General features: G+C 33.5%; 1 protein-coding gene across 8 annotated transcripts in view; it reads left to right on the top strand.

Moving 5' to 3' along the window:
- The window catches only part of GRIK2 (glutamate ionotropic receptor kainate type subunit 2), a 362746-nt gene that overhangs the window by 252553 nt on the left and 90188 nt on the right, over window positions 1–20005 (top strand). For all 8 annotated transcript variants that reach the window (XM_040059108.2, XM_040059107.1, XM_040059110.1 and 5 more), the window contains one exon: window positions 19092–19210. In XM_040059108.2, the coding sequence (XP_039915042.1) occupies window positions 19092–19210 (119 nt within the window). The remainder of the gene's footprint in view (window positions 1–19091; window positions 19211–20005) is intronic.

Raw genomic sequence — 20005 nt, 5'->3', positions numbered from 1 at the left:
TAGAAATACATTTAAAATTATATCATATCATATAGTGTTTTACAATTTTATTTGTTGATTAAAAAAAAAAAGTTAGAGAATTACATAAAAATAAAATAGACCAGAAATTTTTCAATGGAAATTAGTGAAATGTACTCAGAATACTGGGAAAATTGTCATTATTGTTAGGGAAAGACTCAGGATTTTAACTTGGTGGAACAGGCTAATATAGTTCTAAATGTAGCTGGAAAGTAAACAGTTGTCATATCAGGAATAGAAAGCTCAGATTATTTTATCCCCAAAGAATATAATAATGTAAAAATATTGTTTGGTACAAAATATCATATCACTGTATACTGAAACACATTTTCCTGGGGGTAAAATATTTGATTCAAATTACAATAATTTTCATGGACACAGAATCCTTCAATAGTCTCCAACTGCTCAGTAAATTACCCTCAAAATCTATCCTTGTGGTTTTACATAAAGAGGTACTTTGTATGTGTAAATGCTATCTTAATAAAGTCTGATGAAACACAAGTGTGAGTAACTGCTACCATCCTGTTCAGCCATTAATGTTCAGGTTATTTAGCCTCCACATCAATTATAAAATGAGTGATTCTTAAGAATGTAATTTCAATTAATAATAAAGAATCATTATTTATTTATTATTATTTGTTTTAAAGAGGATTAGACTGGTTTTTTGTACTGTAATACTGCTAACTGATATATGAGGGTATGAAATTTTGAAAGAGAAGACCAGCTGATTTTTTTTTAAATTAGTGATTTTTCATATTATAGATAAATCTTCTGCCCTAAGTAAGTCTATCCTTACTGCTACAATAAAATAATAATGCTCATTACAGTGATGGCATTTATGTTTTAGTTGTACTTATCTTTTGAGCAGAGTTTAAAAGGATTTTGTAAGCATTAGAAAGATAAAATAATACCTGTTTTGTATTTCTGAAACATCTCACATTTTAAAAACAGCTCATTTTCTTAATTACAGAAAAAAACCTGTTTTATAATTCAGTCTTAGTGGAGTATGTTGATATCAATTTATATAGTAAAGAAATTGACCATAATTATTGTAAATTTTGTATTATATCAGGAAGGAACGTGGAAAAGAAATGTTGGAGAGATTGCTAATATGACAAGCATATAGTTGTAAGGTGATTCTTAAATCATAAGTATATTCTAATTTGATTAGGGATTTTCATTGTTGTTTAATACATACTACCAAGAAAACCTGAATGGACAAAACCAATCCAAAAAATGTCTTTTTGAAGCAAAGACATATTATTAGCTGGCTTAGAAGATTACAGTATGTGAAAAAAAGTAAACAGAATTGTTTTTTAAGAAATAGAATAGGTACCACTGCAGTCTGCTTTCCCCTTGGCATAGTAGGGAATAACCAGGTGCTTCCCTGCAGCTACACATGACAGGCAAAATCTCTTTGCATGTAGTCATTAGTTTACAACACCCTATAGCCCAGAGCCCAGCAGGAATTATTTGCAAGCAGGTACAATATAAACAAAAAGATAGTTCTTGCTGGAAAGCAGCTGACTTTCTTGTTTGATCATCAAGCAGTTTTTTCTAACAGGAAATGTTTCTCTTATTATAGAAATGAATATGGATGGAAAGCTAAATCAGCAGGTCATGAGAAAACTATATTGTTTCAGGTTGAGATTGTTTCTCAAGATAAGTGATAAACGTGGTGAATTCGGGCTGTTCTAAAAACAAAACTAAAACAGTGCAAGTTTAATTCAATATAATGGATCAAATAAGGCAAACAAAATGTTACACTTGTAAAAGAAATATAAGAAAGAAACAAGTTTAAATACCTTCCATGATTTTTCATAAATCTCTGAGGTATTTAGAATATTTTTGCATATTTCTTACTAAGACACACTTTGAATGAAGCTAGATTCAGACAGAATATCTCTATTTGGCATCTATGCCATATCAGTGGCTTATCTATTTTACATTTATACACTGTATCATTCAATGCACAGAGCATTGTGTACTCAAAGCAAGAAGAATAACTCCTCGAAAGTATTAAAGGAAGATCATAAAAATACCATAGTCAGAAAACAGAGCTGCATGAAAAATTAAAAGAACTATGATATCAATGGCAAAATTCATATCATATATTCCAGACCGTATTGAGAATAAGGGCATACAATTACACTTTTTTTTTTAATGTTTGTTTGTTTCTTAAGTTATCCTCTGCAGTCAATACTAATATAATTATGAATATTCTTAAATCATCCTTATGACACAACATTATATGTTAGCTTAAATTAAGTGAAGATAATTTAAACAGTTGGATTTCACCTTGCAGTCAATTGGACAGACAAAAGGAGGATATGATGGACTACAAATGACTATACTCACCTGCCTGGCATTAAGAAATGATTACTCAATTTTGTTTGATTGGAGTCCGTATTCTTAAGTTCACATCTGGAAGTAAAGTCACTCTACAGCTGATAAACAAAAACCAAGACAGATAGTCCAGAGGCACATTGGGCAAGTATTCTTGACATTACAATAATTACTACTCAAAAAAGGAAAGTAGCGTATCAGGACCCATAGTGTTTGCTAGCCTGCTTGCAATGCAATCTTGCAACACAGCCCATTTAGACTAAGTAAAAGCTACCTTGGGATGTTTAGTATCTGCTTGCTCTGTCACAGATTGAAATGCTGTGTTTTATTACCTGCTTACCTTCTACAAAATCATTATCTTACTTCAAAATTCTTAGTAGAAAAGTGGTTGCTTGTTAGAGGCTGCTAAAAAGAAACAGAATTCAAGATAAAAATGTAAAAACAAATAGGAGAAGAAAAAGTCTTAAGCAAGAAATAATTTCAGCTTTGGGACTGTGTATTTAGTAGGCATTAAAGGTTAATGCTGAAAATGCTTGAAATAGATAGAGAAAGACAGGACTTCTTTGATTCAAATTGCTGACAGATATATTTAGGTTATTGGATGGGCCTAATGGTTATTACTGAGACCATACTTGATAACTTTACAAACTCAGATGTTACAAACTTGGAGGGTTTTCATCATAAATATGGTTTTTATCTTGAACATGACCTGTTTTGCTCAAAACAGAACAGTACTCCTGAGAGATTAGTTGCTATGTAGATAAATATTAGCAATCATTGTCTGGTTGAATGAATAATAAGCTTTAGTTTTCCTTTCCTTTCAGACTCACATAATACAAGATTAGTTTCTCATGTATAAACTTGCAAAATGTTTTCTTAGTATATCTAAATTTTTATAATAATATTTTTACATGTGATAAGCAATACATATTCTTATATATATTTAGATACTAAGTAATATATATTTCTATACAATGACTAATTATTCTATGTTCCTGATTTCTAAGATGCCTGCCTTAAGATGCATAGCAATCCTGTATTAAAAAAATCTTAAAATTGGTGATTGATCCTTTGGAAATATATTAAGCTTTTGGAAAATGAAAGCTGTAAATTTTTTCATACTTTAAGGGTCAAACATGACAGAGAGGCCAGGCTCTAATACTTTTCTTGATTATGTCTGTTCCATTACAAAGCCCTCTGTTACAGCTCACGCTGTACTCAAGGACAACATGTATTAAGTCCTTCAGACACGCTGAATAGCTTCTTTTAGTCCTACTAGAGCAGTGTTAGCAAAGGCTGCTCACCTAGGTCTTGTCCTCTTGTGTAAATATATTTCTCCCAGAGAATATGATAGAATTGTAGAATAGACTGAATTGGAAGAGACACTTTGTTTTCATCCACATCAGTCCTCAACACTGAAAGTAAGGGGGACTTTGAAGGTTTCCCAATGCTGTGCCCAAGTCAAGTTTTTGAGATCAAAGATGGAGATAGCATAACTTATCTGTAATGTCTTTCAGTGCTTAAGTACTCTCGCTGTGAAAAACTCTTATGTCCAGAGAGAACTCTGTTTTCTGCCTTTTGTCTTTTCTCTGTACATCTTCAGGAAGGATGTGAGTCCATCCACTCTTCAGATAGTTGAATACAGAAGTAGATATTACCGTACTATTACTTCTGCAAATCTCTCATTCTGCTGGACTCTGGGATGTTTATGCCACTGGACACAGTACTCCAGATGTAGCCTCATGACTATCCAATGTGCAGGAAAAATCACTTCTCTTGACACTCAGGCTGAATGTTGCTGAGGTATATATCACATTCCGCTACCCAGGTTGCTGATGAAGCTTTTTGACAGCTTTGGGTCCTGTATAAACCCAATGAGAAGTACTGCCCATTATTGCCTTTCAGCTAAAATTTGAAGTATTTCCACTCTTCTCCAAAAATGGAAATACAGAAATTTTTTCTTCACCTTGCAATCTACTGGTGTCCAGGCATTACTTTTCCAGTTTGGCCATTTAATTGCAATAGGGCACTCTGATAAATAGTCCTTAAAATCTCTTACTCTTTCTTTAAACACAGAATTAATCTTCTTATCACTGAAAATATGTGAGCTGGTTAGATATGATTGACCTTGTAAACCTCATTTTGCTGTTCTGAAACACTTTGGTCTTTTCTATTTGGTAGTGGTTACAAGGAGGATTTTCCCCATTATCTTCCCAGAGTCTGAGGTGGGATTTGCAGTCTGTAATTCTATGGATCTTCCTCCCTGATCTTCTTTGAAGATAGATGTGACATTTTCCTTTTCCAGACATAAAGGACTTCTCTTGAATGTGGCCTGAAGAAATCTGTCTCTACACGCTTCCCCTATCCATTTACTAAAACTAATTTAGAAGGAGACACTTCTTTTATTGAAGGAATTCCTGAATATTATATGCCTATCTTTTGACTGTGCTATAGCAGTCAGTTTATAAAATGAATAGAGGAGAGTTTACTTAATAAAGTCTCAGAACTAATCAGTATCAAATGAATTGCCCTCATGGACCCTCTCACTATAAATCTAGTTTATGTTAGATGAACGTCACTCGAAAAATATTCAGCAGTAACTACCAAAAAGAGTAGCATTCTCCAAGTGGAAAGAGATGCTTTCCTCACATGCAAAAATGTTGACATGTCCATCAGTACTTTCAGCACAGTATTGTTTAACTTATCCTGTTTATAGAAAAATTCCTGGACTGTCCAAGAATAAATTCTAATGTGCCAAACTAAGATGGCTGTCAACAGTAATTTTACTTCATTGATAGGCACCAGGCCGAAGTGAGTATATATAGTGTCTTGTTATAAAGGCTGGCCTTGATTCGTTGCAAATCACTCCTCACTTCAGATGGGGAGTGCAATAGGCTTCTGTAAGTGGGTATACTACCCTAAGTGAAACCAGTTCATAAACACATACAAAAGCTTAGAGCCATAATGTAGGCTTTGTTATGTAGAGTCAGTTGCAGGAATATGGAGAGTACTTGGTAATAGCTTTTCTGGACTTCTACAAGCATTGATTAAGTTGTTATATCTCCATCAGACATCTCTGTTTGAGTCTCAGAACCCTGGTGAGACAAGAAACATAACAGAGGTCTATTGTGGTCTTCAGGTCTGTAGCATTCCCTAACATGTCTGCCTGCTAACTGAGTTAACACTATTAGCTGTAAATTTTATATGTAAAATGAATTTTTTGTTATTTTTTTAAATTAATTAAAAATTATCTGAAGAGGGTCCTGGAACAGTTAATTCCATTTACTCTTCCATTCTCTTTTCCCTTGTTATGTTTAACTGGAAAAATTATAGGATTCTGGTTAAGTATGGGGTTTTTTACTATGAAAAATGGATAAAATTTTTAAGTTATTATGAATTGTATCAGGTATAGGAACAGTTATACGTAGATGGATGCTACTTTTTAAGATAGAATGAAGACTGAATTAATTAAAAATTGTCTTCTTTATCTACTTTGATCAAATTTTTGCATCAGATAAATCAGTTAGGGGTGCACAACTGTATCCCACATCCTCTGAGACCTTTTTCTTTCCTATATCTGCTAACAGCAGTTGCTACAGTCTGCATTCAAAATTTTGGTTTCCTTTGCCCATTTCATTTCTTTTCCAAATTATTCTGCTTTTCATGAAATGGTTCTCTTGTTTATTTATTAATGTGTCATTGTGTAAATTTCTGTAGCTTGGGAAACTGCAGACTTATCTCTGTGGTTGGTCTAATCAACAACATGCTTGGATTTCTTTAAGCATACAGCAGCATCCTTACAAATTCTTGTATGCAAGACTCATAGAGACATTGGTTTGTCAGGGTTTGTCTTTCTTGTTAATGTTCATTCCATATTAAAAGTGGCCTAAAGACTGCTAGTTATCCTGCCAGGTAACCTAAACAGTTGGACATTCAAATGTGGTAAGAACTGGTTTTAAATTGTACTCGTAATTTATGGTTTCATATTGAATATCTGACTTTTTCCAAAATGTTGGTAATTTGTTTAGTATTTCCATGAGATGTAGCAGTGAGAATGCAACACATTTTCAATTGTTTTCTTGCTTTACAGTATACTAAAAAAAAATTATCCATTTATGCTCAAACAGTTGGAGCACTACAGCTCAGTGAATTATTTACTCAGTTGTTTGGGGATACAGGGTGATAATATAAGCAGGAGCAATAAAGATATAGCTAGAAAATTCAACCCCCTCATTTTCTTTTGTAGTCTGTGCCATCACAGATGAAGAAATCATACCTTTGGGATAGCTTCTCTTCATACAATTTCCTCTTTGTAAGTGCAAAGGAAATATATCTTGGCAAAGTTTAACTGCGTTTTCTCGTGACTCTTAAAGTCATATTACCTTGCCAGGACACAACCGAGTATGTTTGTACCTGTGTAACTTCGAGTTTATCTGTACTTGACAGGGTTCCTGTATTAATTACTATGGGTTTATTAGTCAGAAGAGTAAAAAGTCTACATATTTCAATAGTTCATAGCACATAGCTTTAATGGATGTAGAATCCATGCTGATCAAATCCTATTTCTTTATATGTTAAGGTGGGCAAGGAAATATAAAAGAGGCACTAGTGTTAACAGGGATGTGGATTTTTCATCTTTAAATTTTTCATCTTTATGGTATGCTTTTGTAATTTTTTTCTTAATTCTTAGGATTGAAATTTTATCAAGGATAATAATGCTCTTCAAAACGAAAATAGTAGAAAGGTGTGATCCCTCCAGTTCTCATGTGATTGATTCTTATTTTGTAGAAGGACATCAATTGGAAAATTTGAAACACCGTTTTTAAGAATGACCATGCTGTCTGTATATTCAAGCTTACCTTTAGGACAGCTACACCTTGCAATATATCTCAGAAAAAAAGAAATCAGGAATTGTGATTGTTTTTTACAGTTCCCAAAAAGTTCCTCACACTCTATGAAGGAACATATTCTCGGTGTTTTTTTGCTGAAGTTACTCAGACCCATTTAGAGATATTTGAATAATTTTCCAGAGATAACATGTTTAAGAAAAACATCAACTTTTTTTTTTTTTTTTTTTTTTTTTTTTTTTTTTTTTAAATTAATATCTTTTTAAAAACAGATGGTCTGCTGGAAGAGTTTCTATTATAATTTTGACATTATAGTTGGTAAATTAATTTGAAAGTTATAAAACTAACCCATAAAATCATCAGTGGAGTAATTAGGTGTTATAATATAGAAACAGTGTAGACAAACTCTGAAATTAGAATAAAGTCTAAACATATGAGAGTTTTCTGGCTGGTATGTGTTGTAATTGATATAATTAGAAAAATGAGCTTTTAGAATGTTTCACTCCAGAATACAGTATACCTGAAATTTTATCTCTTGTGCCCAACTAGAAAGAATTACAGAAGAAAAAAAATTTACACAGTATTGTTCACTCATGAGTATTGATAGAATATAAATTATACATTAATGTACTATATTGTACCTGTATATAAGCATAGGTACGTTGCACAAAGATATATTAAGTCCTGCATTAAGAGCACTTCATTTGGTGCATATTTTTAGACATATGCAGAAGAATGTTCTTAGCTACACTGCCTTATCCCCTCACTTCTGAGATCAGGCTTGTAATAAAATCATTATCTTTTATGCATATTCAGGTCACAAACAGAATAATACATGATTGGCTTTATGATTTAATCATGCAGATACGAAAAAGACTGATTTAATTTTACTACTGATTTTAATTTCACATTTAAATAGAGTAATTTATATTTCTTCTAAGAATACCAAAATATCGAGTACTCAGAATCATCAAGGTTGGAAGAGACATTGAAGATCATCTAATCCACCAACCATCAACCCAGAATTAACACAATCACCCCCAAACCCTAAATCCAAATGCCACATCTTAAACACTTTCACTTCCAGGGATGGTGCTTCCACCATATTCTGGGACAATTTATTTCAATGGCTAAACACTCCTAGAGTGAAGAACAATTTCTAAAATCTAACTTGAACCTCCACTACAACTTGAGGCCCTTCCTTCTTCTTTCACTTGAGATATGGCAGAAGAGACTGAACCCCACCTCACTACAACCTCTTTTCAGGTAATTCCAGGGAGATATGAGGCTCCCCCCATGCTCCCCCTCACTGCAAAACAGAGGTTAACCTTTATTTCAAAGTGCCGGATAAACCAATTACCACATTTTATTTGAATTCAGTTTCTGTAAATTTGAGTCTGGTCTTCATAATTACACACAGGACATTATATAATGCCTTCTTTTTCTCTGAGAAGGAAAAAAGGCCCTTAAACACTTTTTTCCTTTGGCAAACATTTTCTAAAATGCTTTACTAATTACTTCCAGTAGCAATGATCCTGTACGGTGCTACTGACCCCAGGAAATGGAGACCTTATAAAATGCATAGCATTAATAACGTCTGAAGATAAATAAGTAAATTATCTGTCCAGTGTGGCCCTTTAGGGAAATGGAAATTGCTTCTCTGTGTAACATGGCTTCAGGCTTGCAAAGCTGTCAAAAGTATTTCAATCAAAAGAAATCACTTGTGCTTGTCAATACTTGGCAGGAAGATCTCTAAAAACATATCATATACTGTAGGCACAGTTTAGAGTGGTCATTAAGGTTTTTGGTAAGAGTTTGAACTGATCAATAAAGACACTGGTATACAGGAGCATATCTCCTGTCATTCTGGCAAAAAATAAATAAGAACATTTTACAAACAATGATCCTTAGATATTGTTCTGAGTTTATTAAAGTGTAAGCCAAGCAAGGAATGATTTTCTATCTAGTTTACATTTTATAAGAAGCAGATAAGGCAGATAACAATTGTATAATCTTAGAGAGCCTTAACCAAATATTGATGTAAAGCTTCAGTTATATTACAGGATGTATAGCAGGATTACAGAATAAAAAAGGAAATATTTGTCACTTTTTGAATTAAGCGATTAAGCAAGAGTATTTAGAGGGAAGAATAGACTGAAATGTCTCATTCTAGGACATAGAAAGCTGCAACTACTCTGAACAAAAAGTGGCTTGAATAAATTAAATTGTGATACAGGGAGTAACCTGTGTCTGAAAACGCTCTCCTGCTGTAATTTTTCGTGCTCTTTATGCTGTCTTCATATGCAAACCATGAGCTGGTAAGGTTTGATTTCTATGTAGGAGGAGTTAATACTATATTTTAATTTTCAGCAAGCATGTTACTGTTCATGATGTAAAATATCATTTTTTGAACACAGTTTTCCAGGAATTATAAGTGACATTTTTTTTTTTTTAAGTAGGAAATGCAACATAGCAAATAATTTCTAGAAAATGTAATAGTTTTTCTAAACCTTCATATTCCTAGTAGAAATTCTAATTAAATTAAAAGCGCAGTGAAATGAGAAAGAGGTGCCCCTTGAAAGGGAGTAAAATTTTTTGTCCTGTCTGTGTCAGTTACTGACTGAAGGAAAGCAAGAACTTGAATTTTACCTTTCTCTTTCCCCGGTAAATACTAACGATACAATAGAGATTTAATTCATTTATTAGTGTGGGCAGAAGTAGATGTGTACAGAAGAGTTAAAAGCTAAGAAAGTCTACATGAGTACTTCTCTTGAGTACACTCCCACAAACACAACTGGTTGTGGCTCTCAACTTGAAAGATTTTTTCTTTATTCCAATTAAGTTTTATTTTAGAACAAGAACAGTATAATGAACTGAAGAAGATGTTTCTCATCCATGAGTAGATATGTTACAGACTTCACAAAGCAAATAAGACACTTTTTTTTCCTGGAGAAGCAGGCAAAGTCTAATTTTAGACATGACAAAACAAGTGAGCACAACAAATAGTGTGGAAGGGTGGAAATTGAAGAGGGTCAGACTGAGACTGCAGGGTTACTTGCGTTAATTTCATGCATATCTTCATAGTATGACTATTCCATTTGTATATGACATTTTTTATGTAAGTGTTCCAGAGGTATCTGGAGAGGTAGCTGAAAGAGGTTATAAAGGGAAGTAATAGTATATAGAACAGTTTATATTTGTGTGCATGCTCTTGTTTTTCTTTGATGTTCTAGCCATCAAAAGATATTCAGATGATGACTAATCTGTGTAATCTATGTTGAGGCACATTTTAGACTTTCTCTTTTGCTGGATATGTAAATATAGCTTTGTAGAATTACTCCAGGGTGACGGTTAGTTACCATTTGAACTTCTTGTTGTTCCTGGATGGGGCATGAGCAGGTTCTTTGTGCTATGTGGTAGGTCAAACTGTTGATCAGAACTCAAATCTCATCTCCAAAAGGAGGATTCTTAATATAGGAAGTAAGCCAATTCTGTTTTGGGGGGTAAACCTTGACTAAGGTCCGAATGTTTGCTTAGGCAATCAACCCCTTCTGCAGTAGGATAAGGAGAGAAAATAGGATGAGCATGCTCATGGGTTGAGATACAGGCAGGGAGTTTCTTGTCAGTTGTCATTGGGTCATTGGCTGAAAAAAATTAAAGTGAGAAATATAGACACTGAGACAACACCATTCTTCCTTCCTTTTCCAAGTTTTACTTTTCTCCTTCACTCCGGGTTCCTCTGCCCACCCCCAGACAGAGGAGGGAGCTTGAGGGGCAGTTTGTAGTCAGTACATAGTGATTTCTCTCTCGTTTCTTGCCCACATATAAGTCCTTGCAATTTATATCCAATACACTTCCCCCAGCTTCCCCCTTCCATCTTCCTTAGCCACCTTTTCTATGACTACTCGCCAGGGTTCTGTAGATGTGACTTTTATCCTAGATTTTAACCTCTGAGAGAAGTGCCCTCCATGTCAGAAGCCAAGTTCAAAACTGCTCAGGCTGAGGATGGCCTGTAATCCAAAAGTCGCTCAGCTGGCTGGTTTAGTCACTATGTATGTTTAAAAAAGGTTTTCTGTTCTGTTAGGCACAGGACTCACTAGGAGGCTCAGCACTCTTAATCAGAGGCACACACTATGCATCGCTGGGCAAGGCATATGCTTGTGACGCTCAGGCCTCTGTTTCTAAGTGTTTTTTGTTGTATGGTTGCAGGCCTGGGACAGTCACCCCTCCAGATGAGCTTAAAAATCATGAGAAAAGGATGTGCAAGACCAGGGCACTCCTGAAGGCAGAAAAAGATGAAGTCATAAAAATATGACTCAGCAACCTCTGAAAACATCAGTGTGTTGTCAACGCTTCTGCCGTATTACATCCAAAACTGAACACCATACCAGCTTATACCAGCTGCTAGGAAGAAAATTTACTCTAACCCAGTGAAAAAGAAATTACAAATTGCTTGAAATTTAAGTATTTCTTAAAACAGGGATGAGTAGTCAATTTTTTATTTCTTCCTTTTTTTTTAATATACTCAGGGAGAACATGTATGGACAAAAAATAGTAATGTTTTCTGGTAAAGATGTAAGAATATTATATTAATCAACTAAATGTAGGCTATTTAGAAGAAAAATGCAAATTAAAAATATTAGAAGTATTGTGAATAATCTGTTTTTCGAAATAGTACCAAATTATTACTATCGAGTCAGAGGAATAAAGGAACAAATGAAGATGCAAAGATTCTCAGTTATGCTAAGAGCCTAAAAAGTGAAGCATACAAAGGGGAAAATCACGTTGGAGACATCATTTTATTTATGTCACCAAAAAGGCAGCGAAATAATTTCTAACACAATGAATGCTCTAGTTTTCTGAATTGTTCCTCAGATACAGAACTCAGGAAAGGTTGTTAATCTTGTGAAAACTAAAAAGGAAGCAACTCTTTTAACCCTACCATGCTCCCCTACCAGAATAATACTAGATTTTAAAAAAAATCTCTTAATTCACACCTGTAAAAAAAAGTTTCAGTTATAAAGTTATTATAATGATCATATAATAGTTAAGAATTTTTATAAGATTTATTTAATTTTATTTAAATTTATTTATTTAATTAAATTTCATCAAACAAAACAGCCTTTATAGTTTTGGTTCTGATTTAAGCTATTACTTACCTACATATTTCTGTAGCTCCCTAGCCTATATTTATTTGGATTTTAGAGCAGGACTAGTAGCTAACAGAGCAGTAAAAATTGACACGTTCCAAAAATCACCAAATATTCCCCCTTCCTGTGTTGTATTATTCCTTATTATTATTTGCCAGGAAGCTTAAGTTGTAAAAAACCAGAAAAAGGTATATTCCTTCATATAATGAAGATTTTGGTTCTGATCTTGCAGTAGCTTATGTGTTTGTATTTTATCTCTGACTCATTTGGATTTAACAGGATCCTATCTCTGTTTAAAATTAATAGTACCTATAAGCAATTTAAAGGTATAGGGGGTAAACATATAGAACAAAATTCTGTAAAGTCTGTATAGAACTTGCACATGAATATTATACCTTTCTAGACTTTAGATTGAATGATATCCCCTAAATTTAGAAGGCTTTTAGATAGTCTTTTAGTGACGTAAAAAGTCTATTACAGTAGGTTGAATATCTAGTCAATGGAGAGGTGAAAATAATTCAATGCAACTGCTTTAGATGCAGATTTTTTTTAATATGTAAAAGAGGTGTTAGATGATTAGTTCTTTTCAGGAAGCAGCAAAAGCATGGTATCTATATGAGGGAAGGTGATGTGGAAGATGAGCACAGTGCAAGAAAGGCAGTTACTGTACTGAGAAATGTATCTGAGCAGGGCAGGGGTGTTGGTAATAACAGTCTCTGTTTACAGCACAGAAGTTATCAGATGTGGCAATGAGTGTCACAAGGTGAGACAATGAAGGAGCCAAACAAAAATCTCAGTTTTTCTAAAAGCTGTAATTTAGGAAAAAATGAAATGGAGGCTTTAATAAAGAGAAGTAGTAATATGTTTTATTCTTAAGTAGTGTAGTACATCATAAAAAAGCACCCATCCCATATCCTGGATATTCTTGAAAACATTTTGAAATATTGTAATTTGTCAGTTCTTATGCGGTAAGATATGGATTGAGGTTGTAGTCCTGCACAGAAACCCTGTAAACAATGACTAGAAGAATCATTCTTACTTGCTCTAGTGTATGGGTGAATGTGTAATTTTCAAGAGCTGAGATTAGAGCTGATATTTTGTTGTGTTTGGCAATACCCAGCACTGGATCAGTGTGCTCATCAGTTCATGAAGAAGATGGGATAAGATTCTTTTGATTTATCAATTTCTGGTCATTAGATGAAGCCATGCAGCTTGTGAAATCTTTATGCTAATGGTTTCACAGTGAAACCTGTTATCTGCTCTCCTCTTGGTCTGACTGTGCAAAAGAGATGTCTATGTGCATGTAAGTGGGTAATCATATTTTCTTTATTTTTTTTCATAGACCTGATGCAGAGAAAAGTGAGGAAATTTGACAGGTTTGAAATAATGCTGGAATAGTATGCACAGTGCAATTTTGTGCTGTGGCTGTGGCATATATTGCTGAGCTATGCGGAATGTGTTGGTCACATCATGCTCTTGATAGTATTTTTTTAACACCATTTGGTTCTAATTTATTTACATGTTCACTTTAAAAAACATAATAGTTACATGATGTTTGAAATATCATTGAAAAGAATGAAATTTAAATAAACTAAGCATGGCTACCAGTAAATAATCTCATTAGTCCCTTAAATTATACTTGAATCATACTTCTTTGCAATCATATTTTCTTTATTTCCCTTGCCTATATTCATAATTCCATGGGGATAAGGAAGTATTCTATCTGACTGCATTAGACCAAGAATTAAATTTGTTGCATTTGATTGTTGTCTTATAATTTCAAATTATTTCTGTAGAGCATAGATTTTTCTTAGCCTTTCCATAGTTGTTATGTAGCTCCTATTTGGGTCAGAACAGAAGGTGGTATTGTCAGAGATAAGGATGAAAAATTTTGTCAGTATGTATTTTTAAATAAGAATTGAAGTCCAGGAACTATAATGGGAGCTGATAATTCTCATGGATTTTTAGCTAAATATTCAGTATCAACCTGTGTTTTAAAAATCCCTTGTGCTTTGCTTTTTTGATCCTAAGTGAAAAAAGTAAAATAACATAGAAAAATAAAATTATTAGGAAAAAAAGCTGGTTAAGACCTTCTGGAAAAGTTCTCCATAAGAATTTTACAGGTAGCAAGCATGCTGATTATGATTGAATGACAGTACCTGATACCTGCTTTGCAAATATTTGAAAGCAACACACAAAACTTGAATGGCCTGTGTATATTACTAATGGGTCCAAGCAGCCTTTTTTTCCCACAGTGAGTATCCCTACAGGTTTAAATTCAGTTCTGTATAATATTCCTAGGCAGCTGTGTTTTGGTATAATGAAAATGCAATTACAAATATTACTCCACTAGTCCACTTTCTCTTCTCTCTAAATTGCAGTTTTGGGTTTTCTGCCCTTTTTAACAAGTTGCATTGCTCTCCAGAAGACACAGCTTAAATTAAAAATGTTTTTATCCCCAGATATTATAGTCTGTATTAAGCATATCTATTAATTTGCTTTCAAAACCTGATACTATCTTCATACTATCATCAGAGATAAACTGACAGGTTTTGATTTGAGAACTATTGAAACAGGTGGAGGGTACCCTTTACATATTCTAAGCAGCTTTGAATTGAGTTGATTTGTATAGAACATGCTAGTCCACACCTTTTATGAAAGCAACTGAAAGCAGCAGTCAGTGTGTGAAAGGATGTACTCCTCTGAGCGTAGTAGGTGTACAAAACCCCTGTATTTACAATCACATCTAAGGTCCATGACTCTGTATAAGACTGTGCTTTTATTTATGGCACAAAACTGTAGAAACTGTTCTAGTATAACCAGAATAAGTAATATCTCCTCTTGAGTCTCAAACTGGACATTGGAAGGGAGGAGTGGGTGCCTGCAGGTCAAGAACTAACAGAATCTTGTATATCATCACAAGACTCCCTGTTCCAGGAGAGCACAAAATCAAGCTCCTAAATAAAAAGAGAAGCAGAAATGCTAGCAATAGATCACAGTTAATATTATGACAGGTTCTGAAGTCAAACAGGCCCAAGGAGCCTAAAAAGATCATCAGTCATGGCTCCAGCACTGATCCAGCTGGTAGGGTGTCCAGGAACCTGTGGGCACCATCTAGGCTTCATGAAGGTACCTTTCTATACCTGTTTCCCCACCCTAGAGATAAGTTTCTTTCTTTCTATACAAACTAGTTATCAGGCACAGATTGTTCTTTCAGACCTTTCTGAAAATAGGTTTGAGGGCTTTGGAGGTCTTTGGTGGTCTTGATCCACCTGTACAGGTCAGCCTTTGATCAACAGAACATGTCTGCTTTTTGACTTCTGTCTGGTGCTTGAACTGTACTGTGTTGTGCTTATTTTAGGGGGCAGAACAAGGACATTTGACCCAGAAAATATTGCCATATCAACAATGTACCCATTCTCCTGTCACATCACATTCTTTACCACAACATGTTCTTTCCAACAACCCTTGGCTGGCTCCATGGCTATTTAACTCTTGGTGTTTGAGACACACATATATGATCCCTTGTCTCCTGGGTTTCTACACTATTATTTCAAATGCTGTGTGAATACAGATTATAATAAATTATAGTCTGTCTCAAATAATTTGCAGTTCTGAAGTAGGTCTGTCTGATCATTGGGGGCACTAATTTTAATTTCTAATATCATGGTATATTCCTAAAGTGGAATTAAATTTAACACAAATCTTTCCTTCCTGTGGATTGCTGAGGTAGCTGACTTTTAAACATTATTTGCACTAGACAATAATTTCTGGAGAGTACTTGTTCTTTTTCAGTGAGTAGCAGCAATTAGGAAAACTGGAACTCAGGTCTTGTAAAGTTCATTTATAGTCTATTTTTTTGAGTACTTCAGACACCTGAAGGTGTTAGCGATTAAGAGACTGTATCTGAAATGTTAGAATAAACACTCATAGAAATGGCTAAATGGGAATAGTACCTGTTATCAGAAAAATAAATCTTCAAAATTGCATCTGTTCACTGAAGTTCTCTTTTTGCTTCACGCTTGTTCTTGATTGAGCTAGTGATCTGCATTTAAATTAGTAGGAATGTAGTCCATTAATCAAGGAAAATGTTTATTTTCATAATATCATTTATTATACCACATTTAAATACTGTGAGCAGTTCTGGGATCAGGCAGAAGGAATTTTCCTGAAAATCACTTTCTAATAAGAGAAGCTGATCAAAACAGATGGTGTTCTTTATACTTGGAAGGAGGTTCTAGCCTGACTTGAAGAAAAAAGTCATTGGGAAGGTTTTTCCCAAGAAGTTGTGGAATTCTTGTCTTTGGGCATTTTTGAGACCTGACTGAACAGTCTCTTGCTGTGAATAGTGGACATTGCCCTGAGCAGGATCCTGGTTTATAAAACCTCCTAAGTGAACCTGTAACTCTGTGATTTATGTATATTTACTGCAATAGGCTAAACAACATGAAACTTATATACATATGTGATACAAAAAAATCACAAAAATTACTTAAATGATCCATATCTTAAGATTTTTACACTAGGCAATCTAATATCATCCTTAAAAAAGGGAAGAACGATACTTATCTATAATAAACCAGTATTGATTTCCTTACTTCATAAGTAGATAATTCTAAAACTAGAAGACTCAGATTGCTTTTTTTTTTTTTTTTCCTAAAGCCATCTTGTATGTCTTGTAAGTTGTTTCCTCCTTTTTTTACAGCTATGGACAATTTTTCTGTGCTTCAGAGTAATATAAAATAGTTAAATAAGATAAGCCATCAGAACAAAAATGTGAAACTACCAAGTTATGTTTTAGATTCAGTAATGTCACAATCATAACACTTGATATATATTTAAATATATATTTTTAAATTTAAAAAAATGTTTGCTTTGTCTAGCAAACATTGTCCTCACAAGAAAAAGGTATTTTCCAATTCAATCTTCAAATATCTTTCAACAAAAGAGTATAAAAACTTGCTTCGCTTTCACTGAGTGCTTGGTTTACAGGTTTTGTTTGATTGACAACAACATGGAAGATACTTAGATTTTTAATGAGACAATAAATTTCTGATCTAGTTTTACTTTAAAGTAATAGAAGAATTCAGGTAAAAAAGTTTAATAGAACCCAATCAACATTTTTGAACAGCATATCAGCATTACATGGGAGATCCAAATGAAACAGTTCTTTGTCAAGTAGACACTTTTAAGATGAGAGTTGTTTTAACATTACATTAAGAGCTTCAAAGTGGAACATTTGATTTTCTGTATTATAATGTGTTTGAGATATTATTGTGAAGAAAATTCTATTTTTCAAAGTGATAGATGAATTATTCAGATATCTTTGATTATAAGATACATCAAAAAAGTTCTTTCATAAAGGCTGCCTATCCGAGGTTTTTTAACAGAGTGGCTTTAATGATTTGAGAAATTATGAAAATATGTTAATATTGATTTAATAATTAAAATCTGCAATATTTTAATTATTGTGCTGGTGTCTTGTGCTAGTTCCATTCTACTGTGTTGCAGTGATTTTCATTTTTTTCACTCAAGTATATTATGCACATCCATTAACTTCTTTTCATTATCAAAGATTTGAAGAGATGATTTAAACATAAAATTAAAGTCCCTCTCAACAGTGTGCTTCCAAGTCCAGGCATGTTGATTAAAGCTCTTAAATGATTAGAATAATCCTGCACATTGGAATTAAAATTTAAAATTCTACAAAAGTATCCTGAGAAAGAGAGATCTGAAAAATCTTATTTTATGAATGGAATTGTAACAAAGAATAATTTATCTAGACATATTTGCTTGTTTTGACAACAATTGATAAAATAGCATTTAGATATGAACCCATCATAATGCACAGCAATTGCAAAGACATGAATTAAAATAGATTGATTGTATATAATTTATTAATTTATTACCAGGCTCAGGCATCTTTTTGCTATCTCTGTTCTATTGTTGAGATAATTAATTTATTGTCTTTTCATATATATATATATATATATATATATATATATATATATATATATATATATATATAAAATTTTATTTTATTTTATTTTTTTTTTTTTTCCTTCCTTAGCGCCTGGCCCTGCAAGGTGCTTGTGAGTGTCCCCAGCTTCTTTTGGAAAACTCTTTCCAGGGATGCTACTGTGCACCTCACAGGACAGGATGCAATTCCTTATTTTGCTATAATATTTTTTTCTGTGAATTGTAGTGTTTATTACCCTTATTTGGTGATTAAAAATGCCACTTTTACTGCTAACTATTTTCTGTTATATTCATTATTCATAATTTTGATGAGGAAAAACATTTTGCCTGATGTACTTTTTTCTAGTTAATTCCTGTGATTTAACACATATAAATTTTCTTTTAAGATGCAAAATACTGACACAGTGGTTATAAGAACCTAATCCTAAATGGGACCAATTGTCTGTAATTCTACTGGTGTCAATAGAAGAATAAGTGCTTTGATGTTTACAGGTGGCATTTGGAACCTTTCAGAGCCAATCTGTATGCAACTTTATCAGTAACAGCAATAGTTAAGAATGTAACTCTTCAACATTTTTTTTCTTTTAATACTGCTGTTAAGTATAATGCAATCACACTCTAAAAACTTTCAATCATTATTTTCTTTATAACCTCTCTTGTTTTTCTTTTTCTTTTACAGCAGATTTGCTGGATAGATTTTGTGATGGCTGCATTTTAAATCTGTTCTCTTTTTTTCTGTCAATTACCACAGGTTTAGTCCCTATGAGTGGTATAATCCACATCCTTGCAACCCTGATTCAGACGTGGTGGAAAACAATTTTACCTTGCTAAATAGTTTCTGGTTTGGAGTTGGAGCTCTCATGCAGCAAGGTATACGACTCAGTCTGCTCTTCCTCTTGGGCACCATGTCCCACTTTTTGCTGGGGGTAACAGCTTTCTGGCGCAAGTCACTTGCATGAGTGCCTCTGTGCATGTAGCCATAAATCAGCTTTTTTATGATTATCCAGGCATTCCCACACCTTAGGAATTAGTCCGAAGACAGACTGAAAATTTAAAACTTAAAAAATACAGCAGCCATATTGTTTATTTCCTAAGCAGGAAACTCTTACTGCATAAGGTTTAAATGAGCTAATCTGTCCATTATCTAAAAAACCCCTCCATTTAAACCACCTAAAAGAGAATACATCTTTGTCAGATAAAAAGATAATGTAAAAATCTTTAATTTTTAAAATTTTGGTCGAGAAACCTTTCAATTGCGGAAAGATTTTATCTAGCAGCTAGAACCTGTAAAATAAAGTAATATAAGAGATTTAATTCTGTCCAGACATTATTTATGTTTTTAAAATCAGAATGACCATTCTTAAAGATTTAAATAAAAAGTCTCTATTCAACAATCCATGCCCCGAGAAACTGATGTCATTGCTGACAATAAAATTGGTAGCTGTGTAGTCATATTGTTCAGAGTAAAAACAACAACCAGTTTTAACTATAACTATCTTAGTAAAATACTTAAGCATGTTCTTAAAAATCCATAATTTCCTTGCCATATTCCTCTTATTTTGAAAGCATACCACATATATAGATCCATAAAAATATATCACCATTTTATTACCCATTTCCATAAGGATTTGAACACAGTTGTATAACATCAAATGCATTTGAATA

The sequence above is a fragment of the Hirundo rustica genome, chromosome 3 (assembly GCF_015227805.2).
Source record: "Hirundo rustica isolate bHirRus1 chromosome 3, bHirRus1.pri.v3, whole genome shotgun sequence".
NCBI lineage: Eukaryota > Metazoa > Chordata > Aves > Passeriformes > Hirundinidae > Hirundo > Hirundo rustica.
This window is presented reverse-complemented; position numbering and strand designations above follow the sequence as displayed.